Raw genomic sequence first — 24447 nt, 5'->3', positions numbered from 1 at the left:
GTGGAGTAATAACCTGGAACCGTTGTTTCACACCCATCAAGTGTCAAATTATTTCAATCACTCGTCGTAAAAATTCCATTACCTACTCATATAGAATGAATGTACCATCTTACGTCATGTTAATTCAATTACTAACTAATAGGAGTGGATATTTCCTCCACCTTAGTTTGGATAATCATATAAAATAATAATAAGCAAGTCTAATAGTAAATTAGGTATGATAAAGCATATTTTGGGCTTCAACACTCCCCAGAATGCCAGTAAGATTTGTTATTCAATCCTAATTAGGAGTGGCTTAGAATATTGTCGTTGTCTGTGGCGGGTACATCCAAGCAGAATATAAAGGCTTTGGAAGGGGTTCAACGAAGGGCTACTCTGTATATCCTTCACTATGCGGATTTACAAAGACAGGCTTTTTAAACGTAACCTTCTGCCTCTAACATACAGAAGAGAAATAGTGGATCTAATATTTTTCGATAAGTGTTTTAATGGATTTTGTGATGTAAATTTGGATGACTTTGTATCTTTTTATAGTGCACTTCCATTATCCCAGTAAGAGATCTAGTAACGACTATTTAAAAGTCAAATCTCATTCCTGCCACACAGATTCAATTACACATTATTTTAACAGAATTGTTCCCTTATGGAACAAGTTGGATTCCCACGTCAGATCTTCAGAAAGTCTATCTCTCTTTAAATCTAAAGTAAATTTGTTTTATCAGCAGTTATTTAAAACACATTTCATTCCACTGACACTTGACCATGGATAACAACATGCCGCTGTCATAGTTCATAGTACAATAAATTACCCACAATTCTCTATGATTTGTATCCTTGAAGGTTACTTTTCTTAAAATTTTTTCAGTTCTGCATGTAAGCACTGATGTGCAGCATCAGCATAATTTTTAAATAATATCTAGTAAAAGTACGTTTAGATATTTCAGTGAAAGTTTCAAAATAACCACTGAACAACCATAAAAGTCACATTCTTTAGGTACTACAAATGCCTTGCTTTTGGGTAGCAAGTTATGACGAACTGAAGGGGTCATTCTCTGAGAAAACTTAGCATGCAAATTTCCTTTGTCACTTCCATTGCAAAAATCAATATCCTTTTGTTCATAAAACAGGTGCAACTAGTCTCCCTACTTTTCATCACATTATTCTGTATGGCTGAGGACACAATCTCTGGCAAATTTTACAAAAATGCTATCTCCTCTCTCAATTATGCATAATTTTCCAAATCATTAATTAAAATGAGAATTGAGAAGAATGGTGTGCATAAAAGTACGTTTTCAAAATTTTGATAAATAGTCTGTGAATTTGTGTACACATGGGAGACATATGGTAGACTTCACTCAGGAGTATTTGAGGATACAAATCATAATGAATTATGGGAAAATCTACAGTACTGTGTAGTTGCCATCCAACGTAATTTGCTCCTGTGTGAATTTTTTCTGACATTTTCTCTGTTTTTATCATGTGAATGTTTGATGATCATTTTTTCTGTTTGTTGTTGTCCTTTCATTTTTTTTCCCATTTTTGATGTATGGTGGGACAGTGCTAGAGGTGTTCGACACCTGTTTGTCTTAACCATTTACTGGCTTCTGTTTTAGTCTTGACTTTGTATGTATTGCTCAACTGTGGTGCAAAGGGGTTTTCTCTTGCAGTCTAGTTGTTTTATTATTTTTGGTGTCTATGTTCAGTCTTGTAATCTTTGAATGCCAGTGAGGAAGTATAATAAATAAATAAATAAATAAACTGTGTTCAGTATTGATAGTAGGTATATACACTGGCTTCAAAACATACCACAGGACACTTTTTTTGAATTCAAAGACCAAGCATTCTGTTCATTTTACTCCTTTTTACTTCCCATTCTTTTACATGTTTAAATATACACAAGAAGAATTCTGAAAGGTTGAAATACAATGTTGCCAAGAAGACGACCCTGAGTAGAATGTAGATTTCGAAAGAAACTTAAAATTGGTGAATTTTAATAAAGTATAGGTTTACAAAAGCTAGGGTGATATGCAAACTCGGCTGATTTCTGCAGACTGAGTTTGTGACTGGTCACATGACTGAAGATAAAATAGAAATCAGTGTTAATATTGTGTTTATCATAAAACATTACAAACATACACAAGCAGTACAGAGCTACATCACGATGTTTGTCAGGTAATGCACAACAGAAAAGAACAAATACTGGTCCAAAACTTGCTGAAAATGAAACAATGAAAGTATTTATTTCCTGGCTTGCAATTACTCTTTGGAGCAAGGTTGGTTGAGATGTTTATTAAAGTGATGATTCAGATACTTTCAAGTGAAAAAAAAGAGAGATGCATATTATAGTAACAGTAAATACAGAAAACTAATCTATGACATCCGACATTTTCTTCTGAGCTTCAACTGCAAAATTTGTACTAATTATTCAATACCGTAATTTTTCTCCCACCCACACCAGCACATGTGCAACCATACCATGAACAAACTGGTACAGTCAATTACCCCTGTACTCATGAAATTGCTCTGCCCTTCCCGTGGAAAAGTAGTCCAGTCCACCACTGCATAGGTGGTGCCTTGGAAAAACCAATAGTGCAGGAAAGGAGTTGAATGCCAACATTGAAGGCAGGGTGGCTGATTAAATGATGACTTCTTACACCACAAGTGTATAAATTATTACAAGCATACAGTTCCATAAAAAAAAATAAAAAATTTTTTTTACTCAACTGCAATTTTTCCAATCTTTAATCTATTTCAGAGGGCAATCAGCGCTACCGTACTCATTTACATAATTATCAAATTTTTCAAACATTTATAAATTTCTGTTCAATATGCTTTCAAATCAGAATTTGTAATGATATACTCGTTAGAGGCACATCCTCCATTTCAGTGTTGATTTACAATAAATTATTTTCTGTCAACCATTGAACTTATGCGGACTTTCAGCCACTGAGAATCTAAGATTCTGTGAATTTCGCACAGTAATCTGCAGTAATCACAGAAAACCATTTTATTAATATCGGCATGGCTACTCGATATTCTCCTTTAAGCTTCTTAATTTACATTAAGGTGAACAAACACATATGTTCTTAAAACACATTGAATAAATAAGTATTTAATGCAGTGGGACTTCTGTGAAGTTTTGTTGTTCAAATTGAAATAAATCCAAAAAGTACTTTTCCTGCCTAACTTCCAGTACTCTTGTAAACACAAAAGAAGGCAATTTTCAAACCAACTCACTTACAGAGTTAGGAACGCTAACTTTTGGTAATCATCACATGAAATCTTACAACATGGATTGCTACTTGTCTGCTTAGAATTTTCAACCTAAAAATTATTAATATACCAAACACCCACTTTTTCTATTTTATTTTTTGACGTTTTAGATAGCCGGTATCCGGAAGGTCTTGCCAGGGATTGAACCCGGGACCTTCGGGGCGAGTGTCCCGACGCTCTAACCAACTGAGCTACAAAACCAGACCACTACCCAGCTATGATGCCAAAATGGGGTTCTACTCAAACCACAAGGCTGTGACCTTCTAACAATCCAGAATTTCAAGACTTCATGTAAACCAATCACCAAGACTTTAGCATTTTTTGTTGTTTTGTTTGTTTGTTTGTTTGTTTGGGGGTTGAGCACAGACAAAATATTGACAATGGCCGGAAATCTGTGCACTTTGCTATCTATGACCTGTTCATCCCCGCTGCCCTGTAGACAGGTCCACACTCATCATGGGTGAAACCATAGCATTGCCAGGGTTAAAGCCTCAATTTGGAACTAAAATTATAGCACACTCTTTTTGCCCAGTGGGCATAGATAATACCCTGTAAAATCGCAAACAGTACAGTTCAGTACAGTTGAGTAGTACAGTTCAGTACAGTTGAGTTCACTTTGTACTCAGAAAGCACTAGAAGTGTGAGAGTTTCATTTCAGATTCAAAGTTCATTCACGTCCTGTAATCCCAGCAGGTGTCTCCGCATGGATCGTTGGAAGTGAATAAGTGAAGGTTGTTGACCAGAGGGAAGATGATGATGGAACCGATGAGAGATCCCGCTTGCATTACCGCGCCACACCAGATGAGGGCCTTCCGTCCGTGATCCCGGCAAATGGTTCCAATCATGACTTTGGTGTAGGTGAACAGGCCAGCCATCAGTATCCACGCAGCAACCTAAGGGCAGGGAAAAATTCAGACATTATTTTCTGGGCTACTGAACAAACACCCTGTCTGAACACTTCGTTCACCATTGTCAATGCCGAGGCAATACAAATCTGCACCAAAACCACAGTACCGTGAAAGACCACTTGTGACACGTGCTATCACGTCAACTCAGTAAATCACCATACAGCAGTTTTTAAAGGTTTTAAAACGATCACATGCATGGTCAATGGTTTATTCATGGTCCATCAAGGGACTGTGGCTAATTAAACGATTTTTTTTTGAGACTCTGACAAGATCAGTTCAGTCAGTTAACATGGATTTGAGGTTACAGTTGTTGTTTAAACCTGGAAAAAACCTTCAATCAAATTATATGTTGAAATTCACAACCAAGAACTTCCTTTAGTATGGTCATTTTTGACCTTATCTGACTTATGTACATCTTCTAAGACATGTCTGTGTCTCGACATTCATAATCACTTCTAGCTCTGTGCTTTCATGACTGACAGTGGAAAGACACATCAAACTTGTTTTGGATTTTTTACTATCAGAGTGATAAGGTAACCAAAGTTTTTCTTCAAATATGACATGCTAATATATCTGTCGATAATCTATACATGCATGGATTCAAAAAAAGACTTCACTCTTTTGGTACATTAAGGGGCAAAAGTGCACTTTTTTCAACCTTTTTCCATGAATTTTGTTTGATTTGAAAAGTGTTTTGTGTTGTTTGACTTCTTGAAGCAAGATAAAACACTAGTCGACTATTAACCCCCATGACAAACTGTACTTTGTTGGCAGTTACACAAGATCACACATTCAATGAAATATTTTATGACCTGTACCACAGATGTAAATGTTCCTTGCACTGCTCAATATACACAGTTACAACATTTTGTATCTAAAGCAAGCTTTTGTATTGAAAGCTGTATAGGCAGTGCCTATCATATAGATGAAGATAGCCATTTTGCCTAACATGTGGCAATGTTTTTTTTTGTTATGGAAGGCAAGTTGGAATAGGAAAAATCAGTTTTGTCCAGAGGTCACAAATGAAATTAGCTGTTTTCACTCAGCTAAGTAACTTTTGAAGCTTCTGCTTTTATGTACTGTTGTTATTTTGTACCCTGAGAAACTTTATGGAAGTATCGTATGTTATCATCATATCACAAAAAAGTCCAAAAAGGTCCAAAAAGCGAACTAACTTTATCAAAGAAAATGCTTTGACGGACTGCAAGATATTTACAATACAAAACATTAGTGTAAATAATAAAACTCACCACAAGGACCTCTCCCCATACACTACCACACAGGAATGGTGTAGGGCTCTCCAAGGCCAGCCACATGATGTAGGAAGCCATTCCAGTGCCAAGGAATGCAAATGCACCGATGACGGCAATGTTTCTGGTTGGCAGGAAATAGACAATCAAGCAAGCAGCTGGGTTGGCGATCTGGCCGAGAGTCACAGCCAGGTGGTAGGCTACATTGCCGTAGGGCAAGGCAGAGTACGACTGAACTGAGGGAAGCACGCCGTTGCTGAGTCCGTTCACCCAGGCTTGGATGGACATGAGGAAGACCCAGTCCCAACCTGACATGTACTTCTCAGACTGTTTCATCATCACATCTACCTCAACATTCTTTGGGAGGACTGGCTTTGTAGAGCTACTGCTTCTGGTCTCTGACGCCTCGTCTTCTGACTCTCCACTGAACTGAGCTTCACTCGACTTCAGAGATTTGTTTTTCTCCAATTCCCAACTGTCAGTCTCACTGCTTCCATCCCCAACAGCTCCATACGCTGCAGTGCCGTCGCCTTCTTTCTCGTATTTCTTGCTCTTAACTTGCTCCCGTTTGGCCAGCGGCAGGTGGTTGAGCATCCCAAAGGACACAAAACTACAGAAGAGCATTGCGAAGAGGATGAAAAAGAAAACTTCAAGAGAAAACCTGGCTGGTGGATAGTAGTACGTCATCTGATGGTAGGTTGTGTTGGACGTTTCATTCAGGAAAGTACTGTTGCGGCACTCGGCGTTGCCTCCAACACCTTGTATCAATGCTATAATGCTGGGTATGAGCCCGCTGAGTCCTTCCCCGATGAAGTACGCTGTCATGTAACCAAGCGGGAACAGAGACATGAATGCAAGGAAGGAGACGGATGAAGTGCAGTCAACCAAAGCTAGACAGAAAGAGAGACAGAGTAGTACTGTGCTGTGCTCCTCATCGCCGAAGTAGCTTGTTACGTCCCAATAGAACGCCAGCAAAATGCACGATACGCAGCCGACCAGGATGATGACGTAATTTGTCGGGATTTCAATCCTCCGATCGGTGAAGCGACTAGTGATCGTGAAGAGCAGGGGTCCGACATTGGCAACCTGGATGATGATGACCAGGTAGGACGGGAGGTTCCAGCCTTCGGGGAGGTAGTTGACCATCAAGGGAAGCTGCACCCAGAGTCCATTGATGTCAATCCACGATGCCATTCCCATCAAGCAAACCAGGATCTGAACGATGACCGATAGAGGGCGCTTTTCTGACTTCTCATCCATCTTGAGCTTTTCTAGGGAAGAAATTAAGAGACAAAATAGACACAAAAGTGAAATAAGGAAGAGCTTAGCAAAACCTCATCCATTTCAAATGTGAGAATTCCCTTTATCACTTCTCTTGAAATATTATTTAATTGGTTTCTTCCAAGTTTTCTGAAGTGGATCTTCAGGTTTTATTAAGAGTGCTTTATACACACCAGTCTTCTACCTTTCGTCAAGTCTTTTCGTTGCACTGTTACATGTATCTTCAAATTCAAAATGGATTTACAAAAACTAAAATGAGCAATCACAGCCTGACAATTCAAATATTCTGCGTAAGAGAAAACAGTTGCCTGTCAACTTGCTGTTTGCCTATTCCTTTACTGCAAAACATTAAAACAGTTATCCTCACACTTATGGATGAATTTGTGACAGACTTTTTTCACACAAACATGTCATAGACTTTAAAACGTTTAAAGTCTATGCACAAACATGTCATTTTGATTGAAAATATTATAAAACAAGTCATTGTCAATGACATAGTCCCCACTTGTAATAGGAGTATTAGTCTTGATGGGGCAGGGAAATGAGGTCATTAAGAAGTATCACTGGAGTGTATATGTTCAGATCTATGGACACATAGGTCTATGTCATTGTTCCCATTTGAAACAAGAGGCATGTATAAGTTATGGTTCTAAATCAGGAAAAAAGATCAGACCTCTAGTTGTATTGGCCAGCCAAGAAATACATATGTGCATAATAAATGAGGTACAAGATGTGACATCTTAAGGTCTATTATCCTATCAAAATCAAAGCGTAAAGAACTTGTGGTTACTGAGATATGCATATATATGCATATTGAAGGTCAAAGGTCATCAATTTCACGTGACATTTTGAAAAAAAAAAACCATTGTATTGCTAATTAATCCATATATGCCAAAATTCAGACCTCCAGCTCTATTGGCTTGGCCACAATTATATATGGGCATAATTAACGAGGTTAAGCATGTGTTGTCATAAGGTCTTCCATCCTACTCAATATAAAGGACATAGCACTTGTGGTTACTTATTTATTGACATTATCGTGTATTGTAGGTAAAAGGTTATAGAGGTCACATGACATTTTCTCAAAAAATTTCTATCCTATAGTCTATCCCTATATACTAAAAATCGTACATTTACCTCTATTGGCTTGCTCAAAATTAGATATGCACATAATTAATGAGGTACAATATGTGGCGTCATAAGGTGTCCAATCATACCAAACATGAAGGGTGTAGCATTAATGGTTCCTGAGTTATGGACAAATATGTATATTTGAGGTCAAAGGTCACCGAGGTCACATGACATTTTGTCAAAAAAATTGTATTGCTAAGTTATCCCTACATACCAAAAATCATACCTCTAGCTCTATCGGCTCGCTCAAAATTAGATATGCACATAATTAATGAGGAACAATATGTGGCGTCATAAGCTGTCCCATCATACCAAATATGAAGGGTCTAGCACTTGTGGTTACTGAGTTATGGACAAATATGTATATTTGAGGTCAAAGGTCACTAAGGTCACGTGACATTTTGTCAAAAAAATTGTATTGCTAAGTTATCCATATATACCAAAAATCAGACCTCTAGCTCTATTGGCTCGCTCAAAATTAGATATGCACATAATTAATGAGGAACAATATGTGGCGTCATAAGCTGTCCCATCATACCAAATATGAAGGGTGTAGCATTAGTGATTACCGAGTTATGGACAAATATGTATATTTGAGGTCAAAGGTCACCAAGATCACGTGACATTTTGTAAAAAAAATTGTATTGCCAAGTTATCCCTATATACCAAAAATCAGACCTCTAGCTCTATTGGCTCGCTCAAAATTAGATATGCACATAATTAATGAGGTACAATATGTGGCGTCATAGGGTGTCCCATCATACCATATATGAAAGGTTTAGCACTTGTGGTTACTGAGTTATGGACAAATATGTATATTCGAGGTCAAAGGTCACCAAGGTCACGTGACATTTGTCAAAGTGTCTGAGATATCTGCGTGAACGGATGGACTCACATGGATGGACTCACGGACTGACATGACCCAATCTATGAGCCCCCTGGACTTTATCTGTGGGGACTAAAACTGTGTCACTGCATCCTTTTTGCAATATGAATACTATGAGAAACTAAATTTTTATATTTTCTTGGCCTTATACATGGGAGTCTATGGACTGCCTTATACATGGGAGTCTATGGACTGCCTTATACATGGGAGTCTATGGACTTCCTTATACATGGGAGTCTATGGACTGCCTTATACATGGGAGTCTATAGACCGCCTTATACATGGGAGTCTATGGACTGCCTTATACATGGGAGTCTATGGACTGCCTTATACATGGAGTCTATGGACTTCCTTATACATGGGAGTCTATGGACTGCCTTATACATGGGAGTCTATGGACCGCCTTATACATGGGAGTCTATGGACGGCCTTATACATGGGAGTCTATGGACTGACTGCCTTATACATGGGAGTCTATGGAGGTGAAAACTAAAAAGTCCTCTAACACCGCCAAATTTGATCGCATTGTGAAACAAATCGAGGTAGGGTACTATCCTTGTACCAAGTTTGAACGAAATCGCTCCAGGCGTCTCTGAGATATCTGCGTGAACGGACGGACGCACGGACGGACGGACGGACGGACGCACGGACATGACCAAACCTATAAGTCCCCCCGGACGGTGTCCGTGGGGACTAACAAGCATTGGGATTCACCCTTTGTCCCACAAAAGGATAAAATACAACCAAACAAAATGTAAATAACATTGCTTTTGTACATTTTCCATAACATTAGAAGGCAAATTTTAATTCTACTTGAGCTGCATGTTTATTTTTCAAACAAAGGAAGGAAAGATTGCCATCCCTCTCTTTGAACTTTGTCAAGGATTGTTTGGAGATGATGATCTGGGTGTGGTTATGAAGTACTAAATATAATACACTATAGTTGAAAGATGTAACCCTCAAATGTACCAGTGAAATTTGTTGAGGGTACCAAAACTGACGTAAATAAATCAGATGGCTTGCCTATTTATGGCAAACCACTTTGTGGACAGAGGAGGAAGATCAAATTGCACAGTGTTAGCATGTAAGGGATCACGGGGCATTGACTACTTAAATGGGGCATTGACCGCTCAGATCTCTGCAAAATCTCCCTGACCACACAGCGCAGAAATTACCAGAATAGAAGCAGCACACAATCAATGTCCTTGTAGTAAACTAATCCTTTGCAGTGCATACAGTGGCTGGGAGAACAAAATTACCACCGCCATGAACTTAGAGTGCTGTATAAGCTATTTTTACCGACAAAAAATTCAGTGTAACATTTTATCAATTTTTATGAATTATTTTGTAATTTTTTGATAATTTTGGAACAAATTGACATAACCTTTCAATGGCTACAATTTTTGACCAAAATTGGGGGGGGGGGGGGGAATCTGAAAAAATTATCTAGATCTGAAAAAAGTTGCTGGCTTGTTATTTTCTATAAAGGCAACAAATGTTGACTTTGGCACTCAACGGGTTATTAATTCCCCTCTGACTCTCTTAAACTTTGTGACTCTCTTAAACTTGTGACCAATTTTCTTACACAACATGCTAACAATCTCTTAATCTAACACACACTCTCTTGCTCTCTCCCCGCATCACCCCCCTCCCAAAGCTTTAATATCTGAAACTAGAAACAGGATTTCTAGGGCAGGAATCCATGGAGGTACCTGAAGATACTGTTATAAGGACCAAAAAATGTTTTTCAGTATTTCTAAAGTATCGCTAAACTGTCATAGGGCTTCAAAGCTTGAAAAAAAAATGGCTTCATTTAAAATTTTCAAAGTTACAATGACAAGGGAAAAGGCACCAATGTCACTGCTTCAGTATATTTGCTAATAGAGGGTGAAACACAATGAACCTCGGTCGAAACACCTTGGTCAGGTGTTATCATGGAGCTACCATGGTGTTATCAGCAACTGAAAGCCTCTTCATCACTGGTCTAGAAACACTCAATGTTCAAGGTGTGAATTTGATCAGCCCTCCTGCTGTGACAAGGCTTGATATGGACACAGTCCCAGACTCTCTCAATCAGAGTGGGTGGAGAGACTGATATAAATTCTCATGGAATTTTTCTCAGCATGTCTTTCTCGTCATTGATCAGTGAAAACTTACTGAACTTGGTGATACATAGTTTTGTATAAGCAATGAAGTATCAGTGAAAAAGTCAACTTTAAAACAAACTTTTGCAACACTCTCATTTCCTGTTTGGTTTCACATCCTTTGTTGAGTGATTACAATCATGGACCCCCACGTTACAATGCAGCAATTTCGCCAGCACTTATACCTTATACCATAAAGAAAAGACATCTACGTAAGTGCAGTAAACAAAAATTTGAAAAAAAAACTTCAAAGTTTGAAGTCTGATGAAGGTAACAAAGCCTTATATACCAACAGCATGGAAAATTCTCACTTAGTAAGATGTTGTGTTTACTGGTAAAATTGACATGCACTTAATTCACAAAGGTGTTAATTGTTGTTTATCTATGTTAAGCCTTGTCACAAGGAAATCAGTTGCACTTCAAAACCTGTAATTGGGGACTGTGCTTGATACACCTTATGCCTATAAAAATCTACCAAAGCAGACAGAGGGATTAAATGAGATCTGGAATTACAAATAGGTCCCTTTCTATTATTTTCTCCCATGATTTAAGAGTCATATGCAGGGCATGTGTTCAAACACGGTCCCTCCACTTTTGTGGAGGGACCGTGGTTCAAACCAAGGAGATTTTTTACCTCCATGTTCAAACCATGGAGTAGCTCCATCTTCAAACCAACCGGGGCCTCATTACTGGACAAGTAAATTACCAAGTGCATAATGGCATCATTACAAACTCATTATTGAATCTGGATGGTCCCAGAACCTTTCTAATGATCTTCAAGAACGAACAAGTACTAAGTCGTCTTTAAACTCAATGCTCAACATCACGTGTGATTGTCATGTGTTATCAGCACCCCTCAAGGACTCGGCATCCATGCAGTACACAGTTACTTGATTTCATCGTTCTAGATTTTTCTACTGCTACCCCGTTTGACGTCAACTCAAGGTCAATACGCATATGATGATAAATCCAAAGTCAACATTACATCCTAAAGTCAACAGAAAATTCCTAACAAGAGTAATATCAAGACTTTCTAGAAACTTCCATACACGAACACCGTGGAAATACTGTCCATAACAATCATACACATGGATGGAATATTATGAAATGCCTTGTTCGTTTTCTGAAGCTTTAAGTTCAATATCCACATGCATGTTTCCATGCAAAGAATGAACGTGTTTCTGAAGAGAGAAGGATTTGGCAAATGAACTGAATAGCATTATGAGGATGAAAATGGCATGTGAAAAGCAGCTTCAACATACTATTAGATACAATACAAATAACGGGTCGGTACAAATTTTAAAAATAACACCACAATATGATGGTGGATGGTTGTACTCAGGGCACAATTTATTGAGAACCAGTGTCTCACTTTTGCTATGTGTAACTATAATCATAACAGTGGCTACAATAATACTAATTCAGCATTCTTGCGAGGTCCAAGAATAGACAACTATTTTAAAATTTGGGAAACACAATGGTGACATGTTCATCACCATTCAGAGAAAGATCTCGCTTTTGTATTTGATTAATTACCTCTTGGAATGAGTTGCCATACAACTCATGCCAATCGCAAACTTTACACAATGTAGTAACATTTGCACTGTAGCTGTAGCTATTTGTAAACACAAAGACGCAAAGCTATCCTGTCTCACATACATGCACTTTCATGCAGCAAACTTCCGAGATGAACACACACGTCTAACAGGAAATCCACTCACCTGACACCTTGAATAAATGCTGTAGGTGTTTAGCAGCGTTGAGCGAGTCTACAGCTCCCTGTAGATGTTGACTTTACAATGACCAAGCTAGCTGTAGTCCACGCAAGTAATCTTGGATTTTCTGAATGAAGCATAGTTATTCATATGAGATGCAAATAATATAATGCCAAAGGTTAACAACCCCGGTAAATGCCAAAGTTCAACTGCATCAAGCAGCTTGGATCTCTGGCATAAACAATGACAAAACAAGACTTCTCTGACGCATGATTCACACCTTTTAGATTTGAAAGGGAACAAAGTAAATTTTGGAGCAGGGACAGCTTGAAGCAAACAACTTGTTTTCTACACTGTCAGCGTTGTATGAAGACTATTCATTATTGCTTCTACCACTCTTCCTACCTCCATGGTTAGAACATCATCCACGATTAAAAGAAGACACAGAAGTACCTGTTGTGTTCCATCATAGACTTCGTTTTCTCTGGGGTCTATGGTTCCACGAACTGGTTCAACATACTCATAAAATAAAGGCTCTTTTTATTACTGAAGCAACGTGATATTAGGCCGGGAACAAATGCTGAAGTATAATATGGTAAAATCATGGAGCTAAAAAGAGCTCCATGGTAAAATAAAGGATCCATAACAATCTGTGATGAATTTTGCCACTGGAATTAACTGGGGGGAGCTGGGGATTCCCTTCTGATTGGGTACTATCAGTCACATCACTATTAAACTCCCTTACACAAGCAGCTTTGTGATTTCTTATCTTAATACACTGACTGTCCTTGCCTGGCTATTAGTATAGTATTATACAAGTTCTTATGAAAGTCTTTCATAAGAACTTGTGCATTGATAAGAATATCAGTGTGACTTGTCTTTGTGATAACAGGATACTACACAATACTTGTTTTCCTTCAGCGTCTTCAATACGACTTTCTTGGACCCAAATTTAATTTTGAGGTTGAAAAGGCAATCGTTTGACATCAGTGTCTACATAATTCCTTTGACAGGTCAAAACAATTTCCATTCTAAAATGGAGGTAAAGATAAATTTTGACCTCAATGGTCAAGCAAAGTATTGTAACTCTTCTATAGTGCACAGAACACATACACGCCTGCATGCAAAACACTCACACACAAATGCAACATTGCCAGTAACGCGTGGGTGAAGGAAGAATATTTACTGGTATGGTACAGTACCTTATATGCAATAACCAGGTTTGGGTTCCAAATACCAATGGAGAGAGCTATAAATCTTCTTTGTTTCTGAGATAAAGACAAAGGCTTTCCACAAAACTGACTTTCAAATGTGCAGGTACACTATAGCAGTAACCAACTTGGTAGACACTTTCCTACTGATGAAATCAGAATGCACACCTTTGGTATTTATCACAGTGTCTGCACATGACTATGTTTACATATCCACTATTAGGGGTCAGGGATCATCAGTGCGAGTACTACATTGCTCCTCAGGTGCTGGGTGTTTGAATCATTAGCTGTACTGTGAACCAGTTTCCATGAGTTAAAAGGTTTGAAGGTTGGGGATTTTTCAGCTCTGGCAAGATCGTGATAAAAAGACAAGATAATTGCGATGTGGAGATACTGGCGAATATTCTAGATGGTTCCTGCTTCTGTTTGGAACATGCATGTGTTGTGTGTTTGTGTGACCGCAGAGTCAAGGGTCAAATGAACACTGCGAGTACTACATTGCTCCTCGGGTGTTTTGAATCATTTGGCTGTACTGTGAACTAGTTTCAAAGAGTTGAAGGATTTGAAGGTTGGACTTGGATGCTTAAGATAGTATGCACCTCGAAAGTGAAAGACTTAAACTTTTGCTCTAACTTTCCTCAAGGAATCTTTCAATCATTCTCTTTCAAAATCAAGAATAAAAATAAGGGGTCACCGTGCAAATTTTGGTACTAGAGAAAGAAATTACCCAAGATTTACCAATATTAGAAATTCAAAATGGCCGCCATCCCTGTGTTAACTCTATGGAGAAAAATAAAAATTTTTGAATTTCGAAAAACTAAGCCGGTGAAAAGTTTTCTTTCACCAAGAGCTTTAAAATGAACCCCACATGTGGTATATCAGAAGAAAATTGTAAAAGTTTGAGAGTCCGAATGTCTGTCCCCGAGGTGCGTTCTACCTTAAGATAACTGTGATGGGGAGATACCTGCGAATATTCTAGAAGGTTCCTGCTTCTGCTTGGAACATGCATATGTTGTGTGTGTGTGTGTGTATGTGTGTGTGTGTGTGTGTGTGTGTGTGTGTGTGTGTGTGTGTGTGTGTGTGTTTGTGTGTGTGTGATCGCAGAGTAAGCTTGATTAGTCCCTGACATACTAGTTACCTGTATGCCTTGAGGATAGTACTCAAGCGGCTGTCTCTTGCCAGGGCAAGATCTGCAGAGCATGCATTGAAGTTGACTGTGCATAACTTGAATGAGAGCAACCAGATTGTAAACCATCACTTCAAACAATTATGAGTGTGCCCACAGTCCATGTTGGATGGACAGTATGGTGCTCTATCATCATGTCTTCCAAACTCAAGTGAAGTGGGAGAAAGTATCAGTACCTCTTATGGAGGTAGTATTAATACCTCAATGCTCTTTTCCCCAACAATTACCTTATTGATTTGAAAAGATTCAGAAAAAGTGCATCAAGGGACCATGGTGTAAACTACTACGCAGATTATTTTTAAAAAAATTATTAGCTATTGTAGTCCTGCAGGAAAATGACTATTTATTTGAAGACTGGCTCGTGGAATTCAGAGAAAAAAATGTTTGCTAGAGTTTTTCCAGACTTGTGCAGTTGCAACTGTCCATTCATTTAGCTACCAGGCGATTGGGTGCATTGAACTTAGATATCAGTGACAGTAACACAGTAACTCCATGCGCAGAAGAACATTCTAGAAACCTGTGCAGTTGAAATATGCAAAACGGGCAGTGTCATGAGCAAGCTTTCCCTGACTCCGAGTTGTGTCCAACATGCACGTGATACTCCATTACCATAAAGGATTCACACGTTTCCAAAACACGTGCTCGTAACATGTTCCGCTTCAAAGCGGGGCCGTAATTGTGTGTGATTATGCCAGAAAGCGCTGCCCATAACGTGTCCAGATTTGGAAGAATCATCCACTACATACCGTTTAGTTACCGCTCCACGCAATACCAGCAACATTGGCCATCTGCTCAGTCTGCGCAGAAAGCATGATTTATAATGACATGATGATGAGCGATGGCAACTGACGCGCCCTCCCCCGCGCTGCAGCATCACATTTTACTTTCAGTCATAGACAGTGGAGAAACTCTACTGTCTATGATTCAGTGTACCATACCGTGGTCACGATGAAGGTAGTAATGCATACTACGGAGTGTGGTTGTACCATGCTATGTGGCTGACCTTTTTTAGGTGTCACCACCGACGTCTCAAATCATTTTCACTTCCGCGTGAACAAAATAAGAAAACCTCCGTATTGTCCATATTTCAGCACAGGCAAGAAAAATGACCACTTTCGCTATCAAAATTTGCATGTAACTGTGTACACACTAATTAATTTCAATTCGCTATAGCTGTCGAGTGGCCGGAACTCTCTATTGTTCCTGGGCCAAACAATGAAAGTGGAATGCTGCGGGTTACGAAAGACTGCCCTTGGGCTATTGTACTCTGTATTTTACGTAAGATCACATGTGCACACCACTTTACACTTTCAGCCACGCCACACAATGACTACGGCATGTTGTCACCACTTCGTAGGCTCTCTAACAGCAGCGACAGACAAATAGAGTATCTCAATTTGAGACCTAATTGCTAATGCTATCACACAAATCTATGGAAAATCAGCATGGCCGTACTTCTGACGAACGCGGATGTGCATGACGCGTGTGCCGACGACTGTACCGGCAGCGCAAGCGCCGCGGACCGTGAAATTGAACGGAAGGCAAAACTTATTTCATGTAACTGTAGTAAAGATTATAAAATATCCAAGTATATCGATCAAAATTTAGCTTCCAGAAAAATTAATACACTCACCCCGATGTGATGGCGGTCACAGTATCCTTCGTAGTGTCGTCGAATTCTGTGGGTTACTTTTCAGATCTGGACATGTAAATATACATAAGTTGAAAGGTCACAAAAAGATTACATTGAGACTACCTAACTGTGTGCTATTTTGAATGCGGACAGATACGTTTTATTTTTTATCAAGTTTTATGATAATTACAGTACACACATATATTTCACTTGAAAAAAACTAGAAAATATATGTTATGAAACTATTATTATGGAGACAAAAAAAACGCTAGTGATCTAGACGGCCATACTATATTTTTTTAATAGTTAAGGTGGCTAACTAGGCAGTATTGAATTTTGCAGCGCATGTATATACAGTGGAATTTGACTGAGTGTCCGGTTTGCCTTGCAGAGCTCGACAAGTCTATACGTTGCTTATCATTAGAAAAGTAAACATTTGCAACAAATTGAGTCTTCGGTGTCAGATTACACCTCCAGCGAACGTTTCCCAGACACTGTCTAGTCTACAATCACGACAGTTGTTTCAGCATGCCACTCACAAGCACGCTGCACTACAAGTACACACATCATCAAAGTTTTCTTTCAGGTATTTATTTTGATTTGGGAACTTTAAGAAGTTGTAAACAAATAAATCCTACTCAAGATGCACCTTTACACTCCTCTTTTTCTTGCCTCAATTACATGACACGATTAAAAACTTTACTCAACGGACATTTGATGAACATTTCACATGAACACAAGAAATACCACTAGGCTAAATGTTATTTCATACAGCCAGATTTTCTGCTTAAATGCATGAACTGTATTTTGGCATGTAATTTCTCTAGTAACGACATAGGTAAATTAGTCCAAAGGAGATCGGCGAGTGTTCAGAGGAAATGTACTAAAAATAACTACTACGAAACACGAGAGACTCTCGACGTGATTATTTTGTATTTTGCTTCATGTTTGCTTATTTCCACAAATCTATTCCTGCATTTCAAAAGACTTGTCACCGTCAGTATTCCCTGCTCTGTGCTCACTTTCTTCTTGTGACTCGGCTGGACACGTCGGCATAATAGGAGGCTGAACCGTCGATGAATAGAAAGGACTCCCGTACATTGGGTTATAATATACGTAAGGGGGAATATTGGTTCATCTGTACGTACGATCATAGTAGAAATAATTATGCGGTGGTTGTCGTTGCGGTAAAGCTTGAGACAGCTGACTACTAGTATCGACATGTGATACAGGACGCGGAATCCTAACTGCTGAACTTGAAGGATCAGCGTGTCTATCCTGACTGCGACTTGAATGCAAACTGTTCTGTATGGCCTGGTCGAGTTGCTGCTGTTCAACAGGATGGATTTGACTATCTTCAACATCATCAGATGATTTATCTTCTGAACTATCACAAGTTGCACGACTTGTGGGGAACTTCACTGGAAATACTGGGTTCGACTCCAATTTTTCTTTGATTGGATTATTGCGAGGTTTGGCAAATACGCCGTCTTGTCGATGAGTGTTGTTGAACTCTTCAATAATCGCTCGAAATGTACCACTTGCAACTTCTATATTCTCGGGTATTTTTCCTTTATAATACTTCTGGAGTATAGCCTTGTCCGTTGCTAGTTCTTGGGTACGCACAACAACTTCACCAGCGCTGGTCAAAAAGAGGTATTTCTCTTGATTGCTCCGTATTAGGTGATCATGAACACGCTCTGAGAAGGAGTTCTTTATTGCTGTTCTGTGCCTGACGTTTTATGTCGATGGTCTGCTGTTTGCTCTTGACATCACTTTTAGTTTTCTGTATTTTGGACACAATATCATTCAGCTCTGCTTTTTCGACTTCATGGCCCTTTGCGTTGACATCTCCGCACTGCTCGGCAGTTTTACACGGTCCATTCGGACACTTGTCTCGCCTGTGTGACCCATACAAATGACATTTTCCGCACTGTTTTTCTCCTGGTAACCTTGAACTTGGGTGGCAGTACTTTTTCGAAATGACCAAATGACGCTCTTCCAGCAAATTCAGCTCTCTTTCCAGCAATCTGACCTCCTCTTGCCGTTGTTCGATGTATCGGTCAATGGGCGACTTGTATTTATAGGTGTCTAGGAAATTTGTTGGCGCCATATTTTCCATCCGTACTGAACCACACGCCGAGCTCGAGGAAGGTGATGGAGATTCTGAGTTTTCACCGACTTCTCTGGTTTGTTTATAGCTTAGCTTTCTGGGTTTGAACAAGTTGTCAGTTTGGAGTCCTTCGACACTCTTTGGACTTTCCTCATCCCTCAAACCTAGTTTTGAACAAGGGGTTTGTAGTTTGGCTACAGCATTTAGCAGCATTCTTCGATGTACATCACTTACTTTGCACGTGAACTTCTCCAAGTCCCCTTGCTTTAAAAATTTCATGTGATTTGTATTAACAAAGTCCAAACGACGAAACTCACTGGCATATTTTTCGAGTGTAGGATCTATATCTCGAAGAAAGTGTTCAACATCAACCGGACTGACTCTAGGCGTATTCATGTTGTCTCGAAACTTTCAGCTCTAGTAGTCACGGCGTCAGGTACTTGATGTTGTGAGCCTGGCAAAATTTGCATACCATCAACTTTCCTTCCCGCCAAAGCTTCAACTATTTTTGTTTAGGGAATGTCGTAAATTATGCACTTTTTCTCCCCAGCTGTTACATAAATACTATATTTCCTTAATAATTTATTAATGAAAGTACTAATCGCATAAATTCTTTCCCCGAATTCAAAAGAAGAAGAAAAAGAATACATAAATTTGAACAAAAAAATAAAACATTGAACTCCTGCAACACCCCTCTCTTCGATTGCTTTCTTCCACTGAATCGAGACACGATGCGCCTTGTTCGTATACAATGTATAGCCCACTATTATAAACAATTGATTTTGCCTCGACGTTTGGCATACACACGTACACAGAAATGTTGAGCGCGTCGACCTCAGTCAAAGGAAGATACTACGAGCGTGGACGTCCGTTGAGTACAGATCTGCGAAAAACTTGTTGTTACAGAACTCGAAGACTGTGGAGCTGACAAAGGGACAGGTCAAATCCCCAGAGGTGTTTTAACAGCTGTAAGCAAGACTTTCAAGTTGGATGAAAGGGGGGTGCAAAGGCTGTGGAAACGATATTGCGACTTTGATTCTGTGGAACCAAAGCCACACGGCGGCGGAAAACAAAAAGGTTAGGAAGAAAGACATTGAATTCATAGAGACTTTAAAACGTTCTCGACCATCTATACAATACAAGGAAATTCGCGACGAACTTTTACAGCATTCTTCTCTTACAGACGTCTCAATTTCTACGATAGGAAAAACAGTGAGAAATGAATTGAGTGGTGGTAGATGGACATTCAAAAAGATGACAACGCCATTGCCAGATCGTTTTACTTTGCGAAATATGCAGTACACTCAAGTGTTCATTGATTTTGTCAGTCAACGTAACCGATTCACGCTAAAATTTATGGATGAAGCTGGCATTAAAGTGACAACAGGTCAACCTCTGTATGGACATTCATTGATTGGAACACCGTGCGTAGAAGTTTGCCGATACATGAAGTCACCGATGTACACATTGCAGTTGCTGGTTGGATATGACGGCGTGAAACATTATCGTGTAATTGAAGGCGGCTCTGACACCAACGAATATGTCCTTTTATCCACGAAGCTGTGCAATCGTTCGGCGAGGATGGACAGCGTGCTTTGCAACAGGGTGACATTTTAATCTCTGACAATGCACCGATTCATCGCAACGAAGGTGAACTGATTCTATCCGACGACTGGCTTGACACCCTTGGAATTGAGTACAGTTTTACACCAACGTATTCCCCCGATTTGAACCCAGTTGAAACAATGCTTCAGCAAGGTGAAGAAAATTTTGAAGGCAGAGAGATATCACCGTCTCCTCCATGCTAACTTACCCGTTGCCGTGTATGATGCCGTCCGGGAAATTACGTGCCAAAATACAGTGAATTTTTTCAGAAACACTGGGTGTGTTATTTAATGGCACAAAATGCACTGTCACAGTGTTGAGCACTGTGTGTAAAATAAACACTGTTGTTCTAGTCTATTTTGTAGCTGTCATGTATTTGAGAAAAGTGCCAAGGAAGTTTCATTTATCTGAGACAGGAGAGAAGGCAGCAAAAACATTTCATGTAGGAGTGTCAAGATTTGCTGGTTGATAATATTCATAACGTTCCGATCAACTTGAGAGAAAAGGTTTGTTGTGTGCAAACTTGTTGATACAGTAGTGTAGATTGCTCTGGACATGCTATCGCTACAGACTCTGTGATGAAAGGACTGTTGTCGTGATTGCTGAAATCGCGAGAAGAAAAGTTTATTTTTGAAAAGAATTTACTTGTTTCTTCTGAAAGTTCCAAAATCAAAATAAATACCCAAAAGAAAACTTTGATGATGTGTGTACATGTACAAGTAGTGAAAAAGTAAGCTTGCTGAGAATGTAGGCTAGACAGTGTGTGGGAAACATTCGCCGCAGGTTGTAATCTGACACCACAGACTCAATTTGTTGCAAATGTTTACTTTTCTAATGATAAGCAACGTATAGACTTGTCGAGGTCTGCAAGGCAAACCGGACACTCAGTCAATTCCACTGTAATTAGGCTGTAATGAATTTTGTTGCTGCGCATACTATGTTCTTTCTGCAAACACTAACTGCAACAATAATAAAAACAACAACAACAACAAATTTACTGAGTCCAAATATATTTTTATTTTTCTTCATTTTTTAGATATTTAATCATCATCATCACCATCAATCATCATCGGAGATCGAGGCCCCTATATGGTATATGGACACGGAGGCAGATACATGGCGGACAAGATCACAGGCGTTAGGGAACCTTCAGTAATTACAGGGGGGTGGGCCGGGGGAATTGGGGGGAGGGTCACTTTTTAGAAAACAGTTCAAGGGGGAGGGTCACTTTTTATAAACCTATCTTGGGGGGAGGGTCACTTTTGACAGAAGCTGATATTATGGCGAAAACTTTGATTGTCCGTGTGATATTTCCTGAATAGGAAATCACCAACAAAATACGCACACCTTATAGACGACAATGCATAGTAAATTGACATTAGGTGAGATTCAAAAATCAAATTTCTTACACAACCATGGACTTGTAACCATTCTAGTCTTATCAAGAACAATAATGTGAATAATCAAGCATACATAAATGCACAGATTTATCTAATTTTCTACTGAAAAAAAATTATTCATAGTTTCATCATAGACCCCAATGCATAGTGAATTGACATTTTGGTGAAATTCCAAAATCAAATTTCTTGCACAACCATGGACTTGTTACCACTCTTGTCTTATCAAGAACAATAATGTGAATAATCAAGCATGCATAAATGCACAGATTTATAAAAAATTGTTCATAGTTTCATCATAGACCCGAATGCATAGTGTATGGACATTTTGGTGAAATTCCGAAATCATATTTCTTGCACAACCATAGACTTGTAACCACTGTAGTCTAATCAAGAACAATAATCTAAATAATCAAGCATGCATAAATGCACAGATTTATCTAATTTTGTACTGAAAAAAATTATTCATAGTTTAATCATAGACCCCAATGCATAGTGTATTGAATGACATTTGGTGAAATTCCAAAATCAAAATTCTTACACAACCATAGACTTGTAACCACTCTAGTCTAATCAAGAAAATTCATATCAATAATCAAGAGTACAGAAATGCAAAGATTTACCTATTTTTGTATTGGAAAAAACTATTCATAATTTCATTATAAACACCATGGATAGTGAACCAACTTTTTAGATGAAATTCAGAAATCAATTTCTTGTACACAAATGTTCATTTTACTCCCCTATTCAAGCAAAGTACATTTAAATACATTATCAAACATGTATAAAATACAGATATAGCATGTTTTGTGGGGGCAAATTGTCAATGATTTGATATTTTTGGATGAAGCACTAAATCAGCTACATCTTGCCTTCTTATAGTTGCACAAAATATGGTGACCCTCCCTAAACTGTATGAAATACCATATCTCTTGAAAAATTCTTGCGTGATAAATTGCGACTGTCCCTCCAAAACACCAGCCCTCCCCTCTGTAATTTGTCCCTAACATAACCATTGAACCAATTGTTATGTAAATTAGCTGATACTGTTTTATTTATTCCCGGGGAGAATACCGCAGTGGTTGGGGGGGGGGAGGGTCAAGTTTTAGAATGTCGGACAAGGGGGAGGGTCACATTTTAGACAGGAGGATTGGGGGGAGGGTCACATTTTACGGTACAGGTGTTCGCGAAATTCCCCCGGCCCACCCCCCCTGTAATTACTGAAGGCTCCCTTACGTGGACCGGGAGTTTGTAAAAGTGTAGTTTATGCTGTGAGTTTACGCTACAGTCCGACGTTTTGATACGTAGCCTTACCACAAGGTTTCAAACTGACTTGTCTGGCCTGCAAATAAACTGCCGTTGGAGCACAGGTCGATTAGGCATTATTTGTGATGATTTTTCCTATTATTATCATCAAAACTTATTATGAATATTAATAAATTATTAATATGAATGTTACAGAATATTAAAACTTTTTTTAACAAACAAACTTCGTGTAAATACCGTCTGGAAACCCCATTGTAGTGATAATTATGACTATTAATAAATTATGGTTATGATCAATAAAATCATATTTTACACATTGTAATCTGCTTATGTGAACAACCCTCTGGAAAGCGTTATATAGTCTCACAATCTATGCCAAAATATACAAGTGACACCATGACCCATGTTCAGTCTACGGCGAAAGTGTTCAGTCTGAGGCGAAAGTTACTACACAGTGTATATAATCATTCTAATCGTAACCTTGTGAATCCAGCAGAAACTAACTCACTATACTGCGCAGACTCAAAGGTAACGCATTCAATCGCTGGGAAAACCTGGCCTGGGCTACCAAATGCCGAATAGGTTTGTACGAAATAGGAGAGACACAGGAGAAACTATTATAAATGATTTTATTTTTGAAAAATTCACCGACTTGAACCAAGTCTGGGCCGCGATGAGAGATCGCGTGAACGGAAATAGTTGCATTTCACAGTGAATGTTGTGAAGACTAGGAAGTCAAGGTGAATGCAAAAGAAAATTCCCAAAAAACGTCCTTTTCTTCCGAGAAACTTCTGACGATTTTTTTTTTACTTTGAAACGTCTATGACTTTTGGCATCGTTTTCCAAGAAGGGAAGGAATGGCCATGCGGGCAAATTGTACCTTAGACATTTTTCTACTGGTTCTCAGCTGTAAACAGGCTCAGCTATGCAGCGCAAATTAGCGCCCACGGTTTTCCCAAAGCAGGAAGTAAGATTAGCAACAGTACTGTACCTGAACAACGTGCTTTTTCACCTGTGCGCACCTGTCATCGACCGGAAACAATGGTTTGTATCCATGATACTGGAAACACAAAGGTCAGCGTGAGGACAATCTTCCAATTTCTTTCACTGGACTTATCTACCTATACAATATTCTCAGGAAAATTATTTGGAAACTATAAATGCACCTTTCACTGGACTCATTATTTTACAGTTAGTCATCTTTCAGCCATTTAAACTATATTGGGTCCGATTTTTGGTCACACTGTCTTATTATTCCTCATTACAATATTCTCAGGGAAAGTATTTGGAAACTTTGATTTTCCAGAGACTGCCAAATGTTGATTATGCTAATGAGCCAAATTATTCTCCAGATTTAGAATTTACACCAACACTTTCAACGGGTGCCATCAAGACTTGGCACAAGATTTCAGTTTTACTTGTAAAAATCGTCCGGTCACTAATATATA

At 38.9% G+C, this 24447-nt stretch overlaps 2 protein-coding genes across 6 annotated transcripts in view; one reads left to right on the top strand and one right to left on the bottom strand.

Annotated features, from left to right (window-relative positions):
• LOC139148120 (reticulocyte-binding protein homolog 2a-like) overlaps positions 1-24447 on the top strand; it is a 581355-nt gene that overhangs the window by 408692 nt on the left and 148216 nt on the right. The gene's annotated exons all lie outside the window — the stretch shown is intronic.
• On the bottom strand, positions 1821-16717 carry LOC139148087 (solute carrier family 52, riboflavin transporter, member 3-B-like). 5 transcript variants are annotated; one of them, XM_070719384.1, is made up of 5 exons: positions 16619-16717; positions 13791-13945; positions 12595-12715; positions 5432-6702; positions 1821-4166 (listed from the first exon to the last, which is right to left on the bottom strand). In XM_070719384.1, the coding sequence occupies exons 4-5, from the start codon at positions 6689-6691 to the stop codon at positions 3945-3947; spliced, it is 1482 nt and encodes a 493-aa protein (XP_070575485.1). In that variant the 5' UTR covers positions 6692-6702; positions 12595-12715; positions 13791-13945; positions 16619-16717; the 3' UTR covers positions 1821-3944. The 5 variants fall into 5 exon arrangements, with proteins under 5 accessions (XP_070575485.1, XP_070575487.1, XP_070575484.1 ...); XM_070719386.1 differs by having other exon boundaries at positions 13791-13942; positions 16619-16683; XM_070719383.1 differs by lacking the exon at positions 16619-16717 and adding an exon at positions 14737-16592 and having other exon boundaries at positions 13791-14381.

This window comes from Ptychodera flava, chromosome 13 (assembly GCF_041260155.1).
Source record: "Ptychodera flava strain L36383 chromosome 13, AS_Pfla_20210202, whole genome shotgun sequence".
Lineage (NCBI taxonomy): Eukaryota > Metazoa > Hemichordata > Enteropneusta > Ptychoderidae > Ptychodera > Ptychodera flava.
The sequence above is the reverse complement of the archived record's forward strand: the minus strand, read 5'-3'. Positions and strand labels throughout refer to the sequence as shown.